The 21,170-nt window shown below is 21.6% G+C and overlaps 4 protein-coding genes across 4 annotated transcripts; 3 read left to right on the top strand and 1 right to left on the bottom strand.

Annotated features, from left to right (window-relative positions):
• Positions 1 to 289: 289 nt before the first annotated feature.
• PY17X_0405900 (conserved Plasmodium protein, unknown function) lies at positions 290 to 3,349 on the bottom strand (the record flags this gene model as incomplete). Its single annotated transcript, XM_720333.2, has 1 exon — positions 290 to 3,349. The coding sequence occupies one exon, from the start codon at positions 3,347 to 3,349 to the stop codon at positions 290 to 292; it is 3,060 nt and encodes a 1,019-aa protein (XP_725426.2).
• A 2,639-nt stretch (positions 3,350 to 5,988) lies between these two features.
• PY17X_0405800 (conserved Plasmodium protein, unknown function) lies at positions 5,989 to 16,837 on the top strand (the record flags this gene model as incomplete). Its single annotated transcript, XM_719824.3, has 2 exons — positions 5,989 to 6,520; positions 6,726 to 16,837. The coding sequence occupies 2 exons, from the start codon at positions 5,989 to 5,991 to the stop codon at positions 16,835 to 16,837; spliced, it is 10,644 nt and encodes a 3,547-aa protein (XP_724917.3).
• Positions 16,838 to 17,838: 1,001 nt separating this feature from the next.
• Positions 17,839 to 19,187, top strand: PY17X_0405700 (elongation factor (EF-TS), putative; the record flags this gene model as incomplete). Its single annotated transcript, XM_723238.2, has 2 exons — positions 17,839 to 18,849; positions 19,053 to 19,187. 2 exons carry the CDS (start codon positions 17,839 to 17,841, stop codon positions 19,185 to 19,187), a joined length of 1,146 nt encoding a protein of 381 aa, XP_728331.2.
• A 1,353-nt stretch (positions 19,188 to 20,540) lies between these two features.
• On the top strand, positions 20,541 to 21,059 carry PY17X_0405600 (conserved protein, unknown function; the record flags this gene model as incomplete). Its single annotated transcript, XM_022955052.1, has 1 exon — positions 20,541 to 21,059. One exon carries the CDS (start codon positions 20,541 to 20,543, stop codon positions 21,057 to 21,059), a length of 519 nt encoding a protein of 172 aa, XP_022811535.1.
• Positions 21,060 to 21,170: the final 111 nt, after the last annotated feature.

Raw genomic sequence — 21,170 nt, 5'->3', positions numbered from 1 at the left:
TGAGCAAACAAAGTGGGCAACATCGTTATAAAAGCAACTAAAAATGAAATAAACGACTAATAAATGGATAGATACATAAATAAACAGATAAATAAATAAACAGATACATAAATAAACAGATACATAAATAAACAGATAAATAAATAAACAGATAAATAAATGGGTAAAAACAAAAACGAAAAAAAGAAAGAGTAGAAGAGAAATGTAAAATAACAAAAGGGACAAAAAATACATGATGGTAGTGATAACATGATGGAAAAAAATATTCCAGAAACCTAACTCATAAATATTACTTTTGTGACCTCTTGGAATTAATAAAATCAATCTCTTTGTTTGAAAAATTGAAAGAGTTATAAATAATTGTAACGTAATCATCAATTTTTATATTTGATGGTATTTGGGATATAAAATTCGAAAGAATATTTTTTTGATACATGACATGTTCATAATTTCCATGTATTGATTCATAATTTTTTACCTGACTTGTTAATGTATTTATTTGTTCTAATAATTTTTTTTTTTCTTTTTTTTCTTCATCTATTAAAATTTCATATGTTTCTAATTTTTTCCTTATTTTTTTATATTCATTAGGATATATTGGTATTTTGGTGTCTTCTTCTTGTTTTATCTTATCCTTATTGTTTTTTTCAGTTCCAGTTTCTAAATTTTCTCCAGATCGGTTTATGCAATCACTATGAAATGTGCCAACGCTTTCTGTACCAAAATTACCTTGCTCGTTCATTTCACTTACTGAATTTTTATTAACAGTCAGGACAGAATTTGCACGATTTTTTTTTTCCTGATTATATATATTGCCCTTTTCAATACTATCATCGGTACTAGAAATATCATTAAGGGGATTTTCCAATTTAGTTAAATTTGAACGTAGAGGAATAGTTTTATCGTCTTTAGGAAAAGTTAATTTTTCTATTTGATAAATTAAATCTTCAATTTTGTCTTGCAATAATTTTTCTTTATTACTATACATTTCTTTTATTTCTGCAATTTTTTTTTGATTTTCCATATCGAATAATTCTTTATATTTTTTTTCTATTTCTACTTTTTCTTTTTTACTTTGTTTTTTTAACGAAGATATAATTTCATTTTGTTCTTCTGATAATTCTTTTTCCTTACAAAGTTGTTGATGTATTAGTTTATATTTTTCATTAAGATTATTTAATTCTGTTTTATAATTTTTTATGTCTTGTTCATATTTTAATATATTATTTTTTAAATCTTGTATTTTGATATTTGTTTCACCTAAATTTTTATAATTTTCACTTGTGTCATTTATTAGTGAATTTACTTTAACTTTATATTCATTATATTCATTTTCTATATATTTTTTTTCTTCTTCCAATTTTTTTATATTTAAAATTTGTTCATCTTTATATTCCTTTAGCTTTTTTTCAAAATCTTCCTGAACAGGGTCAGGTATTTTTATGTTTTTAAACTTTTCTTCAAATAAATATTTTGGTATAATAAAATATTCATTATTTTTTTTAAAACACACTAATATCTCTGTATCCATTTTTAATGCCATTAATTCGTCTTGATCATTTATGTCAATGTTTTCAAAACGTTTAGCTTTTTCCATTTCTTCTTTTTTTTCATTTTCTAACATATTTATAATTTTTTCCTTTTCCTTTAATTCCATTTTTATATTTTCATTATTTTTTCTAATTTCCTCAATTTCCATTTCGATACATTCTTTAGTTTTATTTAATAATTCAAATTTTTCTCTTAATTCAGAGTTTAGTTCTTTTTCGTTTTTTATACTATTTTTAAAAACATTCACATTATTTGAATATGTTTCTTTCAAATTTTCTATTTCTAAACTTTTGCTTTTTATTTCTTCAATATATTTTTTAATCTCTTTTTCATTATTTTTGCATATTACTTTTAGTTCTTCGATTTCTTTTTTATTATTTAATGTATACACTTTAAATTTTGATAAAAGGTGAATTTTTTCCTTCTTCATGTTTTCTACAACATTTTGAAGATCCTTTACTTGGCTACCCAAATCGTCAATATTGTCTTGATTATCATTTTTTTCATCATTTTTTTCTTCATGTTTTTCTTCATTTTTTTCTTCATGTTTTTCTTCATGTTTTTCTTCATGTTTTTCTTCATTTTTTTCTTCATTTTTTTCATCATTTTTTTCATCATTTTTTTCATCATTTTTTTCTTCATTTTTTTCTCCATGTTTTTCTCCATTTTTTTCATCATTTTTTTCTTCATTTTTTTCATCATTTTTTTCTCCATTTTGTTCAGATTTATTACAATCATCACAATTGTTTGTCTCCACTTGAGTACTTGCATTTTCCTCTGATGAATTCACATTAAGAATATCCATTTTTATTAGTTTATTATTTTCCTGGGAATTATAAATATTATGATCAATTTTATCTTCTACTTGATGATTTGGAGAATGATCATCGTTATTGTGTTTATCCACATTGAGGTTTCCATCAATTATTTCATTTTGATCAATATTATAATTATGTTCATAATGTGTTTCTTCTTTCGTTATATTATCACAATTATTTAATTCCTCATTTTGATAATTACTATTTAAATTGTCATCACTATTAGAAACAGTTTTTTCGTTATTATTTACATCTTCCTTTTTCATATTTTTATCATCCTCTACTTTAACATCAAATAATTCTTCGCTTTCTTTGTCGCCCTCTTCACTATTAGAAACTGTTTTTTCTTTATGGCTTACATCTTCTTTTTGAATATTACCAACAATCTCGTTTGAAGAATTACAATCATCTTCCCTTGTATTCTGATGCATGATGTGAGTATCTAAACTATCTGCAAAATGAGCAAAAGTATTTTTTAATTTATAATTTATATTATTTGTATATTCGTTATATGGTATATCATCTATAGTAGTATGTAAAGTTTCAATGGGGAGTGTCAAAGGATTGCATTCCTTTTCTATATTATTACGATATTGTTTATCGTTATAATTTAGTATATTACTTTCTGAACTTTTATTATTATTACTATTACTATTACTATTGCTATTACTATTGCTATTACTATTACTATTACTATTACTATTATTATTATAATTAGCAATTTTTTCTTCAATTTGATTTAAATTATTTTCCTCATTATTATTGCTAAAACTGGTAGGATTATCAAAGTTATCATTTAAGCTTTTTAAAATTTCATTATCTAAAAAATTATTATTTTTTTTTTTTTCACTTGGGTAGCAATTATTGTAATTATTTTCAAAACTATTTCTTTCTACATTTTCTTTTTCATTATTATTAAGTATGCAACTGTTCTTATTGAAAATTTTTTCACATATTTCATTTTCTTTGATGCAATTCATTCTTTAAGCAGTAGCGAATATAGTATATATATATATATTTATATTTATATTTATATTTTTTTTTTTTTTTTTTTATTTCATGTATTGCCGTTTTAAACGAATTATTTTTAAAAATGAAAAAAATTAATGTGAGAAAAAATCTTTATATATATATATGCATACAGGAAAGGGTAATGTCTTTGAAAATTTCCTTTCCTATTTTTGTGTATTGATTTATTTTTCAATTTTTTTATAAAAAATAATTTAAAAAAAGGAAAACATAGGTATATGCTCTGTATAATTAGACATGTGTTTATATCTGCGAATTCATAAGCAAAAAATATGCATATTTGTTTGTTTATTTATTATTTTAAAATGACACTAATATAGGATAAAATTGTGTAGCATATATGTTGCTACTTCCATTATTTTATAATTTTTAAAAAAAAAAAACAAAATGAATTACGCCTTTCTTTTATGGTAAAAAGATATGTTAAGGTTAGTTGGTCAAACAAATGTATAATACTATATATATATATATATATATGACATGTGCATGTGGGAAGGGTATGCATTTATTTTATTTTATTTTATTTTATTTTAAAACAATGTGAGCATATTTTCTTCAATTATTATTAATGATATAAAACAAGGGAATGAATAAAATTGAAAATGTGCAATAAAATTTAACTATACAATTTAAAACAACTAAATTAAAAAAGGAAAAAAATAATGGTAACAGTAATAACAATGAATAAAATAAAATATAAATATAATTAATTGAATAATTAAAGTAAAGGGTGTGAATTAATCTGGGGACTAGCAATAAATTTAGAACTATAAAAGTGTTAATGCAATAAATTTTAAATTGACTATTAATATATATAATATCACGCAAATATATTCGTCTATATATTATACACATTTCCAATAATGCGTCAATATGCATATACCTATTTATTGTATTTTTAAATGAACAAACAAAATTTATTTATTTTTTACGCCACCAAAAATAATACCAATAAAATTAAAAAAGTAAAATTAAGGGGACATAAAATATGCACACATGCATATATGGCAGTGTAGAAATAATATAGCTATATATGAAATTTTTATTTAATAAAAAAATATTAACTGTTCAGGTAAAATATTTTATAACAATGTTCTCATGAATACTTTTACAGAATAATACATAAAAATATTCGCAAAGAAAAAAAATTATGCATTGTACATAGGAAAATATAACGAAATGCATAAAATTAATTTAAAAGCCTTAACATGACAGGTAATATTATAAGAAAAAAATATATTATGTTGGTGAGGATTTATTTTGGCTAATTTATTAGGTTTGCCGTTTGTGAATTTTTTAAGGCAACATTATTACCTTATTATTGCTATTATGATTATTATTTTTATATTTCTCAGATTGATTAATTTAGATAATTAACAAATTGTCTTTTTTAGCCTTCCATTAAATATATTTTATAATTTTAGTTACGTATTGTTTAGAGATAAGTGGGTGTGCATATTGTCTTTTAAGCATAAACGAAAAGAATAGAAAATTCATAAATCGTAAATCACAAATTTTATAAAAAAAAGTATTTTTATAGTATTTATAAATAAAATAAAACAATGTTCATCCCCACCCTTATGTAAAAATATATTATAAATATGGAAGGTATGCATTGTATAGCTTGATGAAAAAAATATTTATAACCAAATATTAAAAACAAAGATATACTGAAATATAAATGAAAGATCCCTTTTCCTTATTTATGCAGTTATTTGGCTATATACAGCTAAATAGGCATGAATATATAGTTAAATTATATATTTTTTAAATAATAAATTATATATTTGCACAGTTATATGAATCTACAAACTTGAAAAATAGAGAGGTCGAAATATCTTATATATAATTTGGTATGTTTTACACTCTGAATTTTTGTGAAAAGCTTAAATAAATTTTGAAAAATTATAAAGCTTTTATTTACCTTAATTTATATATAATTTTTCGCGGAAAGAGTAATAATATATCTATATGTCTTATCATTATTTCTCTTCCTTTCCCAGCCTTTTAATATGTACATATTCTAAGTTTTCGATATATATTAATAGAGCCAATTTAAAATGTATTGCATTTAGTATATTTTCTATCAATTTAATTTCACAAAAGATTATTATTTAAATATTTTTACTTAAAAGGAATAAATAAGCATAAACCAATAATGCACACATTATGTATATGTATATGATAAGTGTAGACAGATGTTTTTTTTTTTTTGGCTTGTAATTATTATGAGTTTATCTTTCCAACTTTAAAACAGGAAAAGAAAAGAGGCACAATTCTGTGAATTTAAAAAGATACAAAAAATAGTTTGTTTTTGTAATAAAAAAAAATAGAAGCTCTATAAAAATAATAATAGAGAGCACATTTTAGCGAAATATATGAATATTATGTTATTCATTTTTTAGCTGTTTTTTTATTATATATATATTTTGTTTTAATTTTATAATATAATTAACAATCTTGATGATTATAATTTTTTTTTTTAAATAAAAAATATCGTGTATTTATAGATTGAAAATAATGAAATAACCGAAAAAGTATTAACCTATTTTATTTTGTATTTGTTTAGAATTTGTTTTTAAAAAAAAAAATGAATGAGAATATATGTAACTATCATGGGAATAATAGAATAGAAAAAAGCTTTTTAATTAACACAAATTTATGTAATGATATAAATAATACAAATAATTTATATACATCAAATATGTTTGGCAATAATACTAGGGATGGAACTTACGCATATAACAAAAGACATTCTAATATCCACAATAGTAACAATGTTAATAATATTTCCAATCATGTGTTTGATTCCTCACTTAATGAACTGGCATATAGCCAAGCAAGTGGGAATCATATATTAACAAATAATTTTATATACCCTAAAAATAATACACATGAAAATAATTTAAATTATGGGAATAACGTATTTAATGCATATCGTTCCAATAATCTTCCTTCAAATTATGAAAAAAATATATGTATGCAATGTACATGTTTTAATAAAAAATCTTCTGAAATAAATCTTTTTAATGATGATATAAAAAATGCACACAGTAAAAATATTTACAGCAAGCCATTTGACACTTCCTCTTTGAACTGTACAATTTGCCCCGGAAACGCAAGTAAACACGAGGGAAAAAAAAACGAAAAATGCTAAAAAATGCTAAAAAATAACGAAAAAATAACGAAAAAATGTTGAAAAAATTCTGAAAAAAATAACGAAAAAATGTTGAAAAAATAACGAACAAAATAATGCATAACGTGTGTAGTATTACTATTCCATATGGCGATTAAAAAAAAAAAAAAATTTTTTTTTTCATAATATAGGTACCTACTTAAATACAAACATAGGCAATAATACGTTAAAGAATTATGGCCCATTAAATGATGGAATAAAAAATGGGAGTATAATTCCGATTATTGCAAACGAATATTTTGCAAGTCATTTGAAACCGAATATTAATGAAAACATAGATCATAGTTTTTTCCAAACTTATAATCAAAAAATACCACTAAATTTAAATAACACATTGAGTCGAAGTATAAGTCAGCCTTCTATTATTCCGAATATAAATCAAGGAGATGAAAAAATAAGATCGAATCTGAGTGTTCATTCTATGGGTAGTAATAAAATAAATAATAATGATATTTATTTGTATCCTAACATTTTAAATAATAACCAAGCTGGAACTGATATATATAACAAAATTAATTATGATGCCTTAAATAATAATTATATAAAAGAAGGACAAAATAATCAATTTATTGACAATTCATTATATTATCCAAATATAAATAATTGCTTATTAAATATGTCTGACAATAATCAAAAGAAAATTATTAATGGAAAAAGAGGGAGCCTCATTAATACCTCTTCTCTCAATTTTCCTCAAAATAGCATAGTCAATACAAACATAGCCAATACAAACATAAACACTGCTAACATCGCCAACATCGCCAACATCGCTAATAACAATCGAAACGTAATAAATTGCATAAATAACAGTCTTATTAATAAAAACACACAATATGTTGGAAATGGTCCTGAAATAAATAAAGACACTTCGAGAGGATATATAAATGATCCAACAATGGAAATGAATATGAAATATATTAGAAATGTAAAAGAAAATATATTTCCTAATTTAGTTAGAACATATCCCGAAGGAAATATAAATATAATGGCATTTGATAATAAAAAAAAACAAAATAATAATTTAACAGAAAATTTATATACATGCAATATAGTGAATAACAATACATATAAAGGAACCAACTTAAATAGTGACCCACGATATAATAATATATATAATACAAATTATATGGAAAATATATATAATAATAACAATAATAATAACAATAATAATAATCAATATGGAAAATCTAATATATATAAAATGGGAAATGTAAAAAATGGCAATCCATTAATTTGTGGAAATATTAGTGGTTTTAATAGTCGTGGGAATTTTATAAATTATTATGCAAATAAAGAATGTGAAAATGAGAATCAAATGGTTATAGAAAATAATTCCAATATTATTAATAAATATAACAATTTAAATAAACAAAAAATGTTAAACAAAACAGGTAGCAACAATTATATGGACCATACTAGCTATGACAATAATAATAATAATAATAATAATAATAATAATAATAATAATAGCAATAATAATAATAATAATAATAATAGCAATAGCAATAGCAATAGCAATAGCAATAGCAATAATTTTATTTCGGAAAGTAAAAATGTAAATAATTTTTCTGTGAATATAAACCATGATTATAAAAATAATACAAAATTAAAAAAACATAATCGAAGAGGAAGACCAAGTAGAAATAACATTTTAGTAAACGACGTATCTCAAACATCTCCAATATATAATGGAAAAGAAAATGAGTCACAAATTAATAATAATCATAATGAAATGAAAATATATCATAATTCAAAAAGTCGAAAAAAAAGAGAATCAGCAAATAAAGAATGTTATAGAAACAGTTTTGAAAAAGAAGATGATGATGAAGAAGAAGAAGAAGAAAATGGTGATTCTGGAAATATTAATAAAAAAAGTTATATAAATTCTTCAAAAAAAAAAAAAAAAAATATAAATGATCAAAATTCATATATATCATCAAATGTGTCAATTTCATCTAATTCGTCTTTTTTATCTGATTCATCTTTTTTTACTAATGGAGATAATGAAAATGAAAGAAAACGAAAAAGAAGTGAAAATGAATCACCAAATAATAATTTTTATAATAAAAAAAATAAAGTTATAGAAATTAAAAAAAGAAGACCAACTGTTATAGATTTCCTAAATGAAAAATGGAATAAAAATTCTGAAACACAAAATGTTAGAAGTTATTCAAAAGAATATGAAGAAAATGAACCTCATGAAAATAGTTGTAACACAAATTTAGAGAGTATAGATTCAGAAACAGATATTAATGATAGTGAAATTGAATCATCAGAATGTAGTAGTAATATTATAGAAAATGAAAAAGAAGATAAAACCGAATTTTCTGTAACAGATGAAGAATTGACAGAAAATGATCAACAGCAAAATATATATAACCAAATTAGTCATGTAAAAAAAGAAAAATCTAATAATAGTGACGATGACGATTCGGTAGAAAAAAATGAAACAGAAAATGGGGCGGAAGATGTAACTGACGGAGCGAAATCAAAAGTTAAGGGGAAAAAGGGAAAGGAAACAAATTTAGAGAATTATGATAAAGTAAAGAAAGAAAAATTACTATTTGAAAAAAAAGAAAAATATAAAATTGGCAAAAGTGAAGGGGAAAGAATAAATGACAATCAAAATGACGATAAAAATGGAGATAAAAATGGAGATAAAAATGGAGATAAAAATGGAGATAAAAATGGAGATAAAAATGGAGAAAATGACGAAAAATTTGAAAGCGAATATAATGATAAAACAAATAAAAATATTAAAAGTTTCAGTCAACATCTATGTTGTGATGAATCATCAAATGGAGAAAGTAAAGTAGATGCATCTATGGAATCAGACTCATATTATAGTTCTGAATATTCGTCAGAATATTCTTCAGGAGATGTAACGAGAACAGATAGTTCAAGTCATAATGATAATACATCTAATATAGATGAAAAGATCGAAATGTGTGATAGCCAAATAAATGATTGTCAAAATGATGATTCTGGTATGAATACTAGTAATATTGTAGATGTAGGCAAAAATGAAAATAGAGAAATCACTAATCGTATAAACGAAAAAGTGAACAAATATGCAAAAAGTAATAGTATTAATAAAATTGAAAATATAATTGATCAAAATTTTGTTAATTTAAATAATATTTTTATTCGAATTTGCAGCATAAAAAAAATGATAGAAGAAAACAAAATATGTGATAACACTGAAATGGTAAATGATAGCCATTGCAAAAATGGTCCAAACAAATTTTGCAAAAATGGTCCAAACAAGTTTTGCAAAAATGGTCCAAACAAATTTTGCAAAAATGTAATTGATAGCATAAAATGTTATAAGAATTGTTTAGAAAATGAAGTAGACAATAATTGTTGTTTAGTAAAAGATGATAATTATATTTATACAAATTTAAAAAATATAAAATATATAAATAAAGAATTAATATTAAATAAATTAAAACTAATATTCCTTTATAAAGGAATAAATATATATGAATGTATAATTCTATTTTCTTATTTATTTTATAAAAAATCAAAATATTTAGATTATAACAAAGTATATTTATATAATACTATGAAAAAATTATCTCCATGCTTATGGGAATTGAACAAGAAATGTAATGATATTGAAATGAAAATATTATTTTTTTTTATAAGCAAAATATTTATTTTGCATGATTATTTTATTTTTAGAATTAATATATTTTTTTTTAATTGGTTTATATTACATTTATATAAAATCAAATTAAAGAATATATCTTATTTAGAAGATATAAATATATTAATAAATATCATGTCTGGTTTCTTATCAAATAAAAAATTTTTAAATTATTCTATTTTATTTGTAATAAATATAGTTCTTCACAAAAATTATGGAAAATCATTATATACAGGCTTGAATTATCCCTATCTTTGTGCATTGTATTTACACTTTTTTTCAAAGACAATTTGTTTATCGCGTCAAGTTAGAAAATTTGTTAAGTCGTATGAAAAGGGGCTCAAAAACGGTAGCATTGGCGATGGCATTGCAAACAACGCTGCAAATAACGTTGCAAATAACGTTCCAAATAACGTTCCAAATAACGCTCCAAATAACGTTCCAAATAACGTTCCAAATAACGTTCCAAATAACGCTCCAAATAACGTTCCAAATAACGCTCCAAATAACGTTCCAAATAACGCTCCAAATAACGTTCCAAATAACGCTCCAAATAACGTTCCAAATAACGCTCCAAATAACGTTCCAAACAACGCTGGCGATAACAAACAAATACATTTCAGTTTTATTGAAGATGGGATAGATAATATGAACACAGAAAGGAGTAACAAATTATATGATGTAAGTGTGGATGTTATAAGAAATAAAAGAAAATGTCAAAATATACGAAATATCAATTCCAAAATTCAAGGAACTGAAAAATTATTTTCTCCTAAACAAGATTTAATCATCCTTTATATATTATATATGGCTAATAGTAACTATTGTATATATGTAAATATAATTAGACATATATTTTCAAATATAATAAATTTAAAAATAACTTATAATTTTTCAAAACTAAAAGTAAAGAGTCGATATTTTTATAAAAAAATTATTAGATCTTTAAATCATGCAAAAAAATATTTGAAACAATTAAATAAGAGAAATAAAAGGGGAAGACGAAAAAAATGTGAAGAACAAGATTTAAAAAAAGATGAAAAAATATTAAAAAAAAAAAAAAAAAAAAAAAATGATATAAATTATTCTCAAACAAATCTATATAATTCATATGATAAATTTACAAATGAAAATTATTCTTTTATTTATATATTTATTGGATTATTGATTGAACAAATTTCTTTTAATTTTAATGAAAATATATCTTTATATTTTCAAAATGAAAAAATACAAAATATTTATAAAAATTTATTTTTCCAATTTAAGGGTTATACAGATATTACATTTAAATATATCAAATTTTATTCTATAAATCTTATTAAAAAATATAAAAATATATGGTTACGAAATGTATTTAAAATTGTTAATTTAAAGAATAATGGAACAGGATTAGATGATTATTTTTTGGAAAACCCTTTTGTAGATAATACAAAAATATGTCTTGCTCAACAAAATTGTTTTATAAATTCAAACGATACCAAAATAAACTATGATTTTATGTTAAAAACAGATGATCAATTTAAAAATTTTGGTGATAATTATGATAAAAATAGTGATATTGCATCTTATAGTACACTTACAAAAGATGATGATACAGAATATTTACAACAATATGATGAAAATAATAATTCATCTCTTTTAAAAAAAAAAAAAAAAAAAAAAAAATCATCTCTACTTTCAAATTTTGAAAAAAAAAATAAAAAAATATATTATTTTATGAATAAAAGTTTTGTAAATAGCACTTTTTATATATTGTCTAAATGTTTGAAAACTTTTAAGAGAAGTAACATATTTAGTGTAGTATTCGATTTATTATTTTTAAGTTTTATATATCAAATAAAAAAGGAAGAATTATCATCTTTTCTATGTTACACATTTTCAAATGACTATGAATTAAGTGAAATTATTATAACCATATTAATTAGACTTGACACAACTCGGATATATTTACAAAATATTTATTTTTTGAATTATTTTTTGAAGAGAGATAAAATTATGACACGAAATGGATGTAGTATAGACAACAAGTATTACAATTGCATTAACTTGAAAGAGGTCGAGATAAGTTTAGCGGATATATATTCTTTTTATTTTTCTCAGTGCACCAAAGGAAGCAAAATTGAAAAGATAAAAAATGAACTAGGCAAACAAGTAAATTATTTTGATAAGCGATTATACACAAAACCATGTAAATGTATGTTTTTGTCATATTTAATATTTTTTTCTTTAATTTTTAAAAATTTTAAAATGTATTTTATGCATTTCACTAAATTTTCATACACCCTAAAAAAGAAAGAAAAATCTAAAAATGAAATAAAAAATGATGATACAAATATAAAGGAAATCACTTATATAAAAAATGAACAAAATAATAAACCATTTAGTGAAGAAAACAAATATATATATATAATGATAAATAATGGAAAATTTTTAATCGACCCAATAATGTCTTATAATTACATTGATGATAGTTGTTATCATATTATATCTTCTCCATTTGACAATTGGAATATGTATGATTTGTTTACAAATCGGACTAAATATTTTAAGTTGGAAAATTGTGAAATATATGATGAAAATTGTGTGTGTGCAGAAAATGTAAAAATAGCTAGCGATACAGAAAAAAAATATGAAATTATAAAAAAAAAAAATTGGAAAAATAGCTATTTAGAGAATGGTGAGTCAAAGATTGAAAGACTTGGTAAAGAACATGAAGCTATTAATGATTTGAATAAAAATTGGAAAAATATAAAAAATAGAGAATTAAATCTTGAAGAAATAATAATGATTATGTACAAATACGATTTAATTGTGTGTGAACATGTTTTAGTTTCGTACTTTTTAATTGATAAAAAAAAAAAAAAAAATATGATTTGTACAGAAATTTTGAAAAAAAAAAAAAAAAATAATAAAAGCTATATAGAACAGGAACTTACTAATGTAATAATTAATAAACATAACGAAATTGATAATTTATATTTTTTCAAAGAAGATTTGGCTTATCATATTTTACACGAATTGTATAAATACAAATCAGGATATGATAATATAGAAATAGGAAATATACTTTTAAAAATAAATGGAAAAATTTTTAAGGAAAATGTTGAAAATAAAATTGAGTTTAATAAAAAAAAACGTAAAAGGAGAAAAAGAAAACAAGTTATTTCAGAAGGGGAAAATAAAAATGATATAACAAATTGTAATATTGATATGATTGAACGAGATCAACGAGAAATAATATACGAAAAATATTTACATGAAATGAATAATATAATGAAATGGAATAAAAATAATATAGAATATAATAATAAACAAAAAAAAAACATAAATTTAAAGAGACGAAGAAATAAATATACCAATATTATTATAGATATATATCCATTAGTTTTCCTTTCTTTAGTTAAGCTATTAAATGGTGTAATAATTATAAATGATGATGTAAAAAAAAAGTCTTTTGATGTAAAAAATGAGATTTTTCCAGTTAACCTTAGTATATGTATAAATTTTAATAAAAATGAAGAAATTTTTAAAATACATGATACTGAAATAAAAAAATATGACAAAAATGTAGAATCAAAATATCTTTTTATGAAAGCATGTCTGTGTAATGAAGGTATTACAGGAACAAAGATAAACTATCAGAATGTTGTGAATAGAAAAAATAAGCATAGCCAATTTTATAGTGAACTAAATAAAAAGATAGTAGACAGAAATGAAGAAAAAAAAACAATTTACCCAAATGAAATAACTCAACAATATTTAATTTACAAAGAAAAAGGAAAAGGAATGTATCTAAACTTAATTGTTAAACTTTTATATAAAGAAATAAAATCTGACTTTTTTCTTGTTCAAGAATATTTTGATGAAAAAATATACATTTATAGAAGTTTACTAATTATGTTAATTTTGAAATATTTATCTTTTGGTTATGGTTTATTTTATTTAAAAAAAAAATTTCTTTTTTTTTTCATTCAAAGATTATTTAGATTATTATGTTTTCGTTTGATGTGCCTTTTTTTATCAAATATTCATCTAAGCAAATTGACTAGCGAAATAATTATTATTGATGACTCCCTTTTGGTTAGCTCTTATATTTCTCAGTTGAAAAAAAAAAAAAAAAATCAAATAATAAGAGAAGAGGAAAAGGAAATTAAAAAAAATAAAAATAATAAAAATAATAATAATAAAAACAATGACTTTCTGCGAAACAAGTCATATAATATGTATAAAAATTATTCAGAAAACTTTTTTTTCAATTGGAATTTTGTTGACGATGTAAAATATTTAGGAAAGGCCAATGAAGAGGAAGAAGATGAAGAAGATGAAGAAGATGAGGAAGATGAAGAAGATGAAGAAGATGAAGAAGAGGAAGAAGAAGAAGAAGAAGATGACGATTTGGAAAACGATTTAACATATGAGTTGAATAAATTTAATGGACAAAATGAGGAAGAAGAAATAAATTTTGAAGGAAAAGAGATTCGAGAAAAAGATAAGAAAGATTGTAAAAATTATCAAGGATGTAATTATACATGTAATTGTAGATTGAATAAAAATAAAAAGACAAAACATATAATATATAAACCATTTGTAGCATTTGGTAGTTTAATAATGACAAAAAAAGAAGTGTTAAATTTAGGATTGTTAAAAAAAGATGAAATAAAAAAAAAAGAAAAAATATATATAAATAAAAGTATATTGAAAAATAAACAAAAAATAAAAAATGCCAATTTTAATAATGGAATAAATTTAAATATAGAAGAAAATAAAGAAAATATAAATATGTCAATTATATCATTATTAGATTTGATGAATGCATTAAAGAAAAATGGGAATACAAATATGATAATAAATTTTTATTTAAATTTATTAATTGAAAAATTTTTAGAAAAAAAAAAATATATACATATAGATGATAGCTATTTAATAAATAGCTATAATGTAAATTTGGTAAATCCATTAAATATTGAAATTAAGAGATATTTTTATATATATGAAAATAATTCAATAAAAAAAAAAAAAGAATTGATAAGTAATGGTTATAAGTTTTATTCATCTGCTTGTACATTAAATACATTTCAAATTATATTTTTCGAAGTTTTAAAAACATATTTAAGTTTTAATAATAGTAATTATCTCGGGGCATTGATATCAAAAATAGGTCGATTAAATAATATATATAGTGATAAAAATATACATTTTAAAATTAAAATAAATAGATTATTATGTAATAAATTACACACACTAATGTTGGAACAGTTAATGAATATGAAATTGAATAAAATAGTTACAACAAATAAAATATCAGTGTGTAAGTTTTTTTTTATTTCACTATTAGATGAAAATGAGAATCCAAATTTCTTTTTAAATCTTCCATATCAGAATGAACAAAATACATCTATAACATCAAAAGAAATGCAGATATATGATCTTCAAATTAAATGTGATAATTTATCAGTTACACCACAATGGCATCATAAGCATCTAACTTTGAAAGAAGAAAATTATATACCATCTTGTATGAATGTAGAATTAGAGAAAAATCAAAACCATGATTTTAACATGAATAATAAGTTGTATAAAGAAGGTACAGAATGTTATAAAACAAATTTATGTAGGGTTCAAAACGAAAAGGAAATAATAAAAGGTGGTGGGGAATATAAAAGAAAAGAAAATGTGAAAAGAATATGTCTGAGTCGGTATAACAACAATGGTGGTAACAGTGGCGGTGGTAACAGTGGCGGTGGTAATGATAATGCTATTATAAATTCGAATGAAAAAGGAAGAGTTACGAATGTAAGGATTATATATAATAAAATGTATAACATTGATTATAAAGATGAAAGAAATAAGATGCAAATTGTTAAGAACACACATATATATATGAAGGAAAATGATATTAACAAATTAATTGATAGCTTTGAAAAATTAAATAAAACAATATATGAATGTAGTATATATATTTATAAAAATATATTTATTAAAGGAAAACCACAAGATGTAATAAATAAACAAATTTCATCTATTTATTTATGGTTTCAAAATTTTATAAATTTGTTAAATTATGAAAAAGCAGTAATACATCAATTATATAATAAATATCAAGGAACTGGTATTTACATAAAAAAAAATAATATTTTAAATAGTCATATTATAAAAATAAATTCAAATATATTAAATGAAATTGAAGAAATGAAAAAAAATATAGAACCTTACTTACCAATTATAGAAAAAAAATATTTATCATTGAGATTAAAAGAAGATGAAAAGACAAAAAAACGTGATAATCCTATCGAATCAAATTTAAAACAAAATGAAATAGAAGAAGAATATCAAAGAAATTTACCATATAATGAAAAACAAGAAAATTATATTGAAGACTATAATCAAGATTATACTGAATTAGATTCTTTTATTGATTATAATATGGATAAATCATCTGGTATGTTATTACAAGTTAAACAAAAAAATAATATAATTCAAAGTACCAATAAAGAGTTAGAAAATTTTACTAATTCAAGTAATTTAGGGGTTCATAGATTAAATGAATATAAAATTGATGAAGATTGGTTAACATATATCCGATCGCTGATATAGTCTTTAGATATATGGGAAGGAGAAACATAGAGGGATAGTTCAACATATTTAATTATAATATCGAATGGGGGGAAGTGAATTGAAAAAATATGAACCAAATAAAGTTTCGAGGTGTGTTTCCCCTTGCATAATTACAAGCTTGCATAATTATAAGCTTTGCATTTATAAGCTTCACTTTATAAGCTTCACTTTATAAGCTTCACATTCATGAGCTTCACATTTTGATGATATATTTTTCTGATATATTTTTCTGAACAGTGCATGCCCACACAGTAATATTCTTTAAATAAACACTGATACATATTTATATAAATATGTATATATTTTTTTTGTAATAATAAATTAAAAATTTTTTGTGGATTAAATTTTGTGAATGAGCACGTGCATAATATATACATGCTTGATTTAATATATCCATACACTAATAAATATGTACATAAATTTATATACATATGTTTAAATATTAAGAAAATGTGTTTGATATGTACGTGTGTTTTCCGTTTGCTTAATCACACTGTGAATTCATATATTTGTTTATTTTTTTATTTATAACATTTTTTAGTTGCGCATTTTGCGCTTAAATATTAAAAAAACGATAAATAAAATTTATTTTTAAAATGGTACTATCACAATTACTTAAATAAGATTTTTTTCCATTTTATCAAATTTTTATTTTATTACATTTTTTGTATAAGTGGAAATTTATATATTTTGCTAGGAAAACAAAATAATTGTATTATGGTATAATTTAAGAAAAAGGTAGTAAGAGATTAAAAAAATATTCAAAATATTACAAACCTATCATATATAGTTATGACTTTGAAAAGGGTTTGTGAATGGGTATGAGTTGATCGATCATATAACTAGGGGGGATAAAAAAGTTAGTGCTTTTGCTTTTGTGTATTTTGTGCTTTTATTCATTTTTATTCATTTTTATTTACTTATTTTCTCACTGTTTGGTCTTTGATAATATCCCACAAAACGCCGAGCGAACTGATGAAATGAGATATTCGCTATTTTTTGGATTTTTTTTTGTTTTTGTTTTGAATTGTTCGTTACATATAATATGCTATAAGAGAACGAGTAACTTAAACTTAATAACGGGTATTAAGCAAATAAAAAATAAAAATATTAATAAAAGAAATCGGATATATTCTTCAAATGAAAACTTAAAACGATTAAAATATATCAGAGAAGTTACTAATGCAAGTATTCAAGTGTGCAATAATGCATTAAAAGAGTGTAATAATGATATTGATAAAGCTATAGAACTTGTTAGAAAAAATACAAAAAATGTGACCTTTATATCTACAAGTGTTAAAACACAAAAAGAAGGATTGATATGTTCAGAAATTATGGATGATAAAATAGTTTTAATTGAATTATTAACAGATTCAGATTTTGTAGCTCGAAATAATAAATTTGTTTCTTTCCTTAAAAATATATCAAAACTTTGTTTACATAATGAAATTATACCATCAAATATTGATATAAATGATTCAGTAGAAAATTATGATACATCTTTAGTTGCTATTGATAAAATTATGCAATCACCATATACAAATTCTGATGGTGAAATAAATGGAACTGTTTCAGAAGAATTAAATTATTTAAGAAATATATTTCGTGAAGATATTAAAATTGGACGATTTTCAAAATATGTCAAAAAAAATGAAAACGAATTTTTACATTTTTATATTCATAATATAGTTGATGGAAATAATGTTGGCCTATCTGGTGTTATGTTAGTTATAGAAATAGACAATTTAAATGAAAACTTAAAAACAAAAGAAAAAAATATTATTAACTTTGCAAATGATTTATGTATGCATATAATATCAGCAAAACCTGTTAGTGTTTCGATTGATAAAGTAAATAAAAATGTTGTAAAAAAAGAAATGGATATTATTCGAGATTCGTTAAAAGATTTAAATAAACCCGAAAATATTATTACAAATATGATCAATGGAAAAATGAAAAAATTTTACAACACTGTAGTGTTACTCGAGCAGGTAACTTTAATTAGGCTCCCAAAAAAAAATAATAAAATTATTAGCTAGCTGTTTTTTTTTTTTTTTTTTTATTTGGCTAGCTTATTGTGTGTGTATATTTATCATTTTTTTTATCATTTTTTTTATCATTTTTTTTATCATTTTTTTTATCATTTTTTTTATCATTTTTTTTATCATTTTTTTTGTCTATTCATTTTTTATAGGAATATATGCTCGATGATACGAAGCGAAAAGTTTCACAAGTTATTAAAGATGTTTCAAAAAATAATGATTTGACAATAAACGTAAAACATTTTGATAATTTTATAGTCGGGGAAAAAAATATTTTAGTGAAATAAATGCGTTACGCAATTTATTATAACTGCACACAACATTAGGTGTATATATATATATATATATATATATATATATATATATATATATATTCATTTTTATCTGATTTTTTTCGATGTTTTAGTAAAAATTGTTTAGTTTTTTATTAATTTGTTTTATTTTTAAAATGTACACTGAATTTGCTTGGCAAAAGGTATTGCTATATATAAGTAGCATACATGCAATAAGCATAACATTTTCTTAAATCTGTCTTTTATTGTAAAACATCATGTCAAAAATAATTGAATTTATTAATAAATATAAATATTTATATAAACCTTTCCGTTTTTAAGGAAAAAAAAATATGTATATATAATGTCTTCCTTGTTTAAAGACTGAAAAATAAATATACGACATGTTATCATATGGTTAGCCCCCCAATATGAAGCTTGGTAGGGGAAAGTATAAAACACAAAAATATAAACTTTTATTATGTATAAATTTTTACATTATTCCTATTTATAATAAAAAAAATCTATATTTGTAAATATGGAGGGGCAAAGAATAATCGTTAAACAAACATATTTAATTTTGAACAATATATTTCTTATATATTATTTGTGGTATAAACTTGTTCAATTTTTGTGGTATAAAAAATAAATTAATGAAATAATAAATGGATATATAATTTATATAAATATATTTTTATTCTTATTTAATATTTAAAAAAATGTAGAAAATAATTTTTTGAAATTGAAACAATATACATTATTTTCCCTCTTCTCTTTTTTATTTTGTTTTCACTTCAAATCGGAGAGAATAATCATCATATTTATATACCACATAATTTTTATAATTTTATTTTTTTCTGAATAAGCAATAATTTTTTGTAAAAAAAAATAATAAAAAAAAAATTCATATTTTTGGCATATTTAATAATTATATTTTTCTAATAAAACATAAGATATCAATCGTTGTAATTAACGAATAATTATGTTTGAATTTGATGAATAAACCAAGCTTATATATCATAAGCATTATTTAAAAATAACATAAATAATATGGGGTTATTATTTTGAAAAAAAATTCAAATTGGAAAGTATATTTCTGAATAAACGATTATTTGAAAATCTATATGGATAAATTTATTTCATTTTTTAGCTTATTTATTTTTTCAAACAATCCAATTAAGATATAATAAAAACGTTAATATTTTTATCAAAAATTACATTATATTTATGAATGCTTCAATAGAAATTTTGATATATGAATATATAGACAAAAGAAAAAGGAGGTATTATTGATATATCTACATTTTTCTTTTTCATATTTGTTTCCTTGAGTGATGAAAATGAATAATTTTACTAATACACAAAATAATGAGTGAACAAATATTTTTTGATAACTTCCCTTTAACCTTTTTGAATGAGGAAATAAATAATGAAGAATATGAAGATATTAATGAAAAAAATTATCGAGAAAAAATAAAAAAAATAATTGAAGAATTAAAACTATTAAAAATTGAAATAAGTGAAAAACATGGGATCAGAATCACATTGGAAGAAAAATTATCAATGTTAGAAAACGAAGAAAAAATGAAAGAAAATAATATGAAATATATTATGAATTTTAATGAAAATAATATATATGAAAGAGAAATAATAAACTATAGAAATAGTTTAGAGACTATAAAAAAGCAAATAAAAAATAGTAACTGTAAAATTAAGTTATTACTAGAAAAGGAATTCAAAGTTCGAAAAAAACTTCAAACACGATATATGAATTTGTATGATTTATTAAATAACCGTATTCAGTATATAATCAACGATTATTTGAAACATAGAAAATGTGCGTGTGCAATATATGGATATAAGCAGGAAAACAAAGGCAACCTTTGACTATTTTACAAAAATTATGAACAAAATTAATAAGCCATAAAACAAATATCGATGCCGACCTGAATACGACATAGTGAACAACCCGCACATTCTATAAAAACAATTCTATAA

Source organism: Plasmodium yoelii, assembly GCF_900002385.2.
Source record: "Plasmodium yoelii strain 17X genome assembly, chromosome: 4".
NCBI lineage: Eukaryota > Apicomplexa > Aconoidasida > Haemosporida > Plasmodiidae > Plasmodium > Plasmodium yoelii.
Note: the sequence above shows the minus strand (reverse complement) of the source record. Positions and strands in the feature narration are given on the sequence as shown.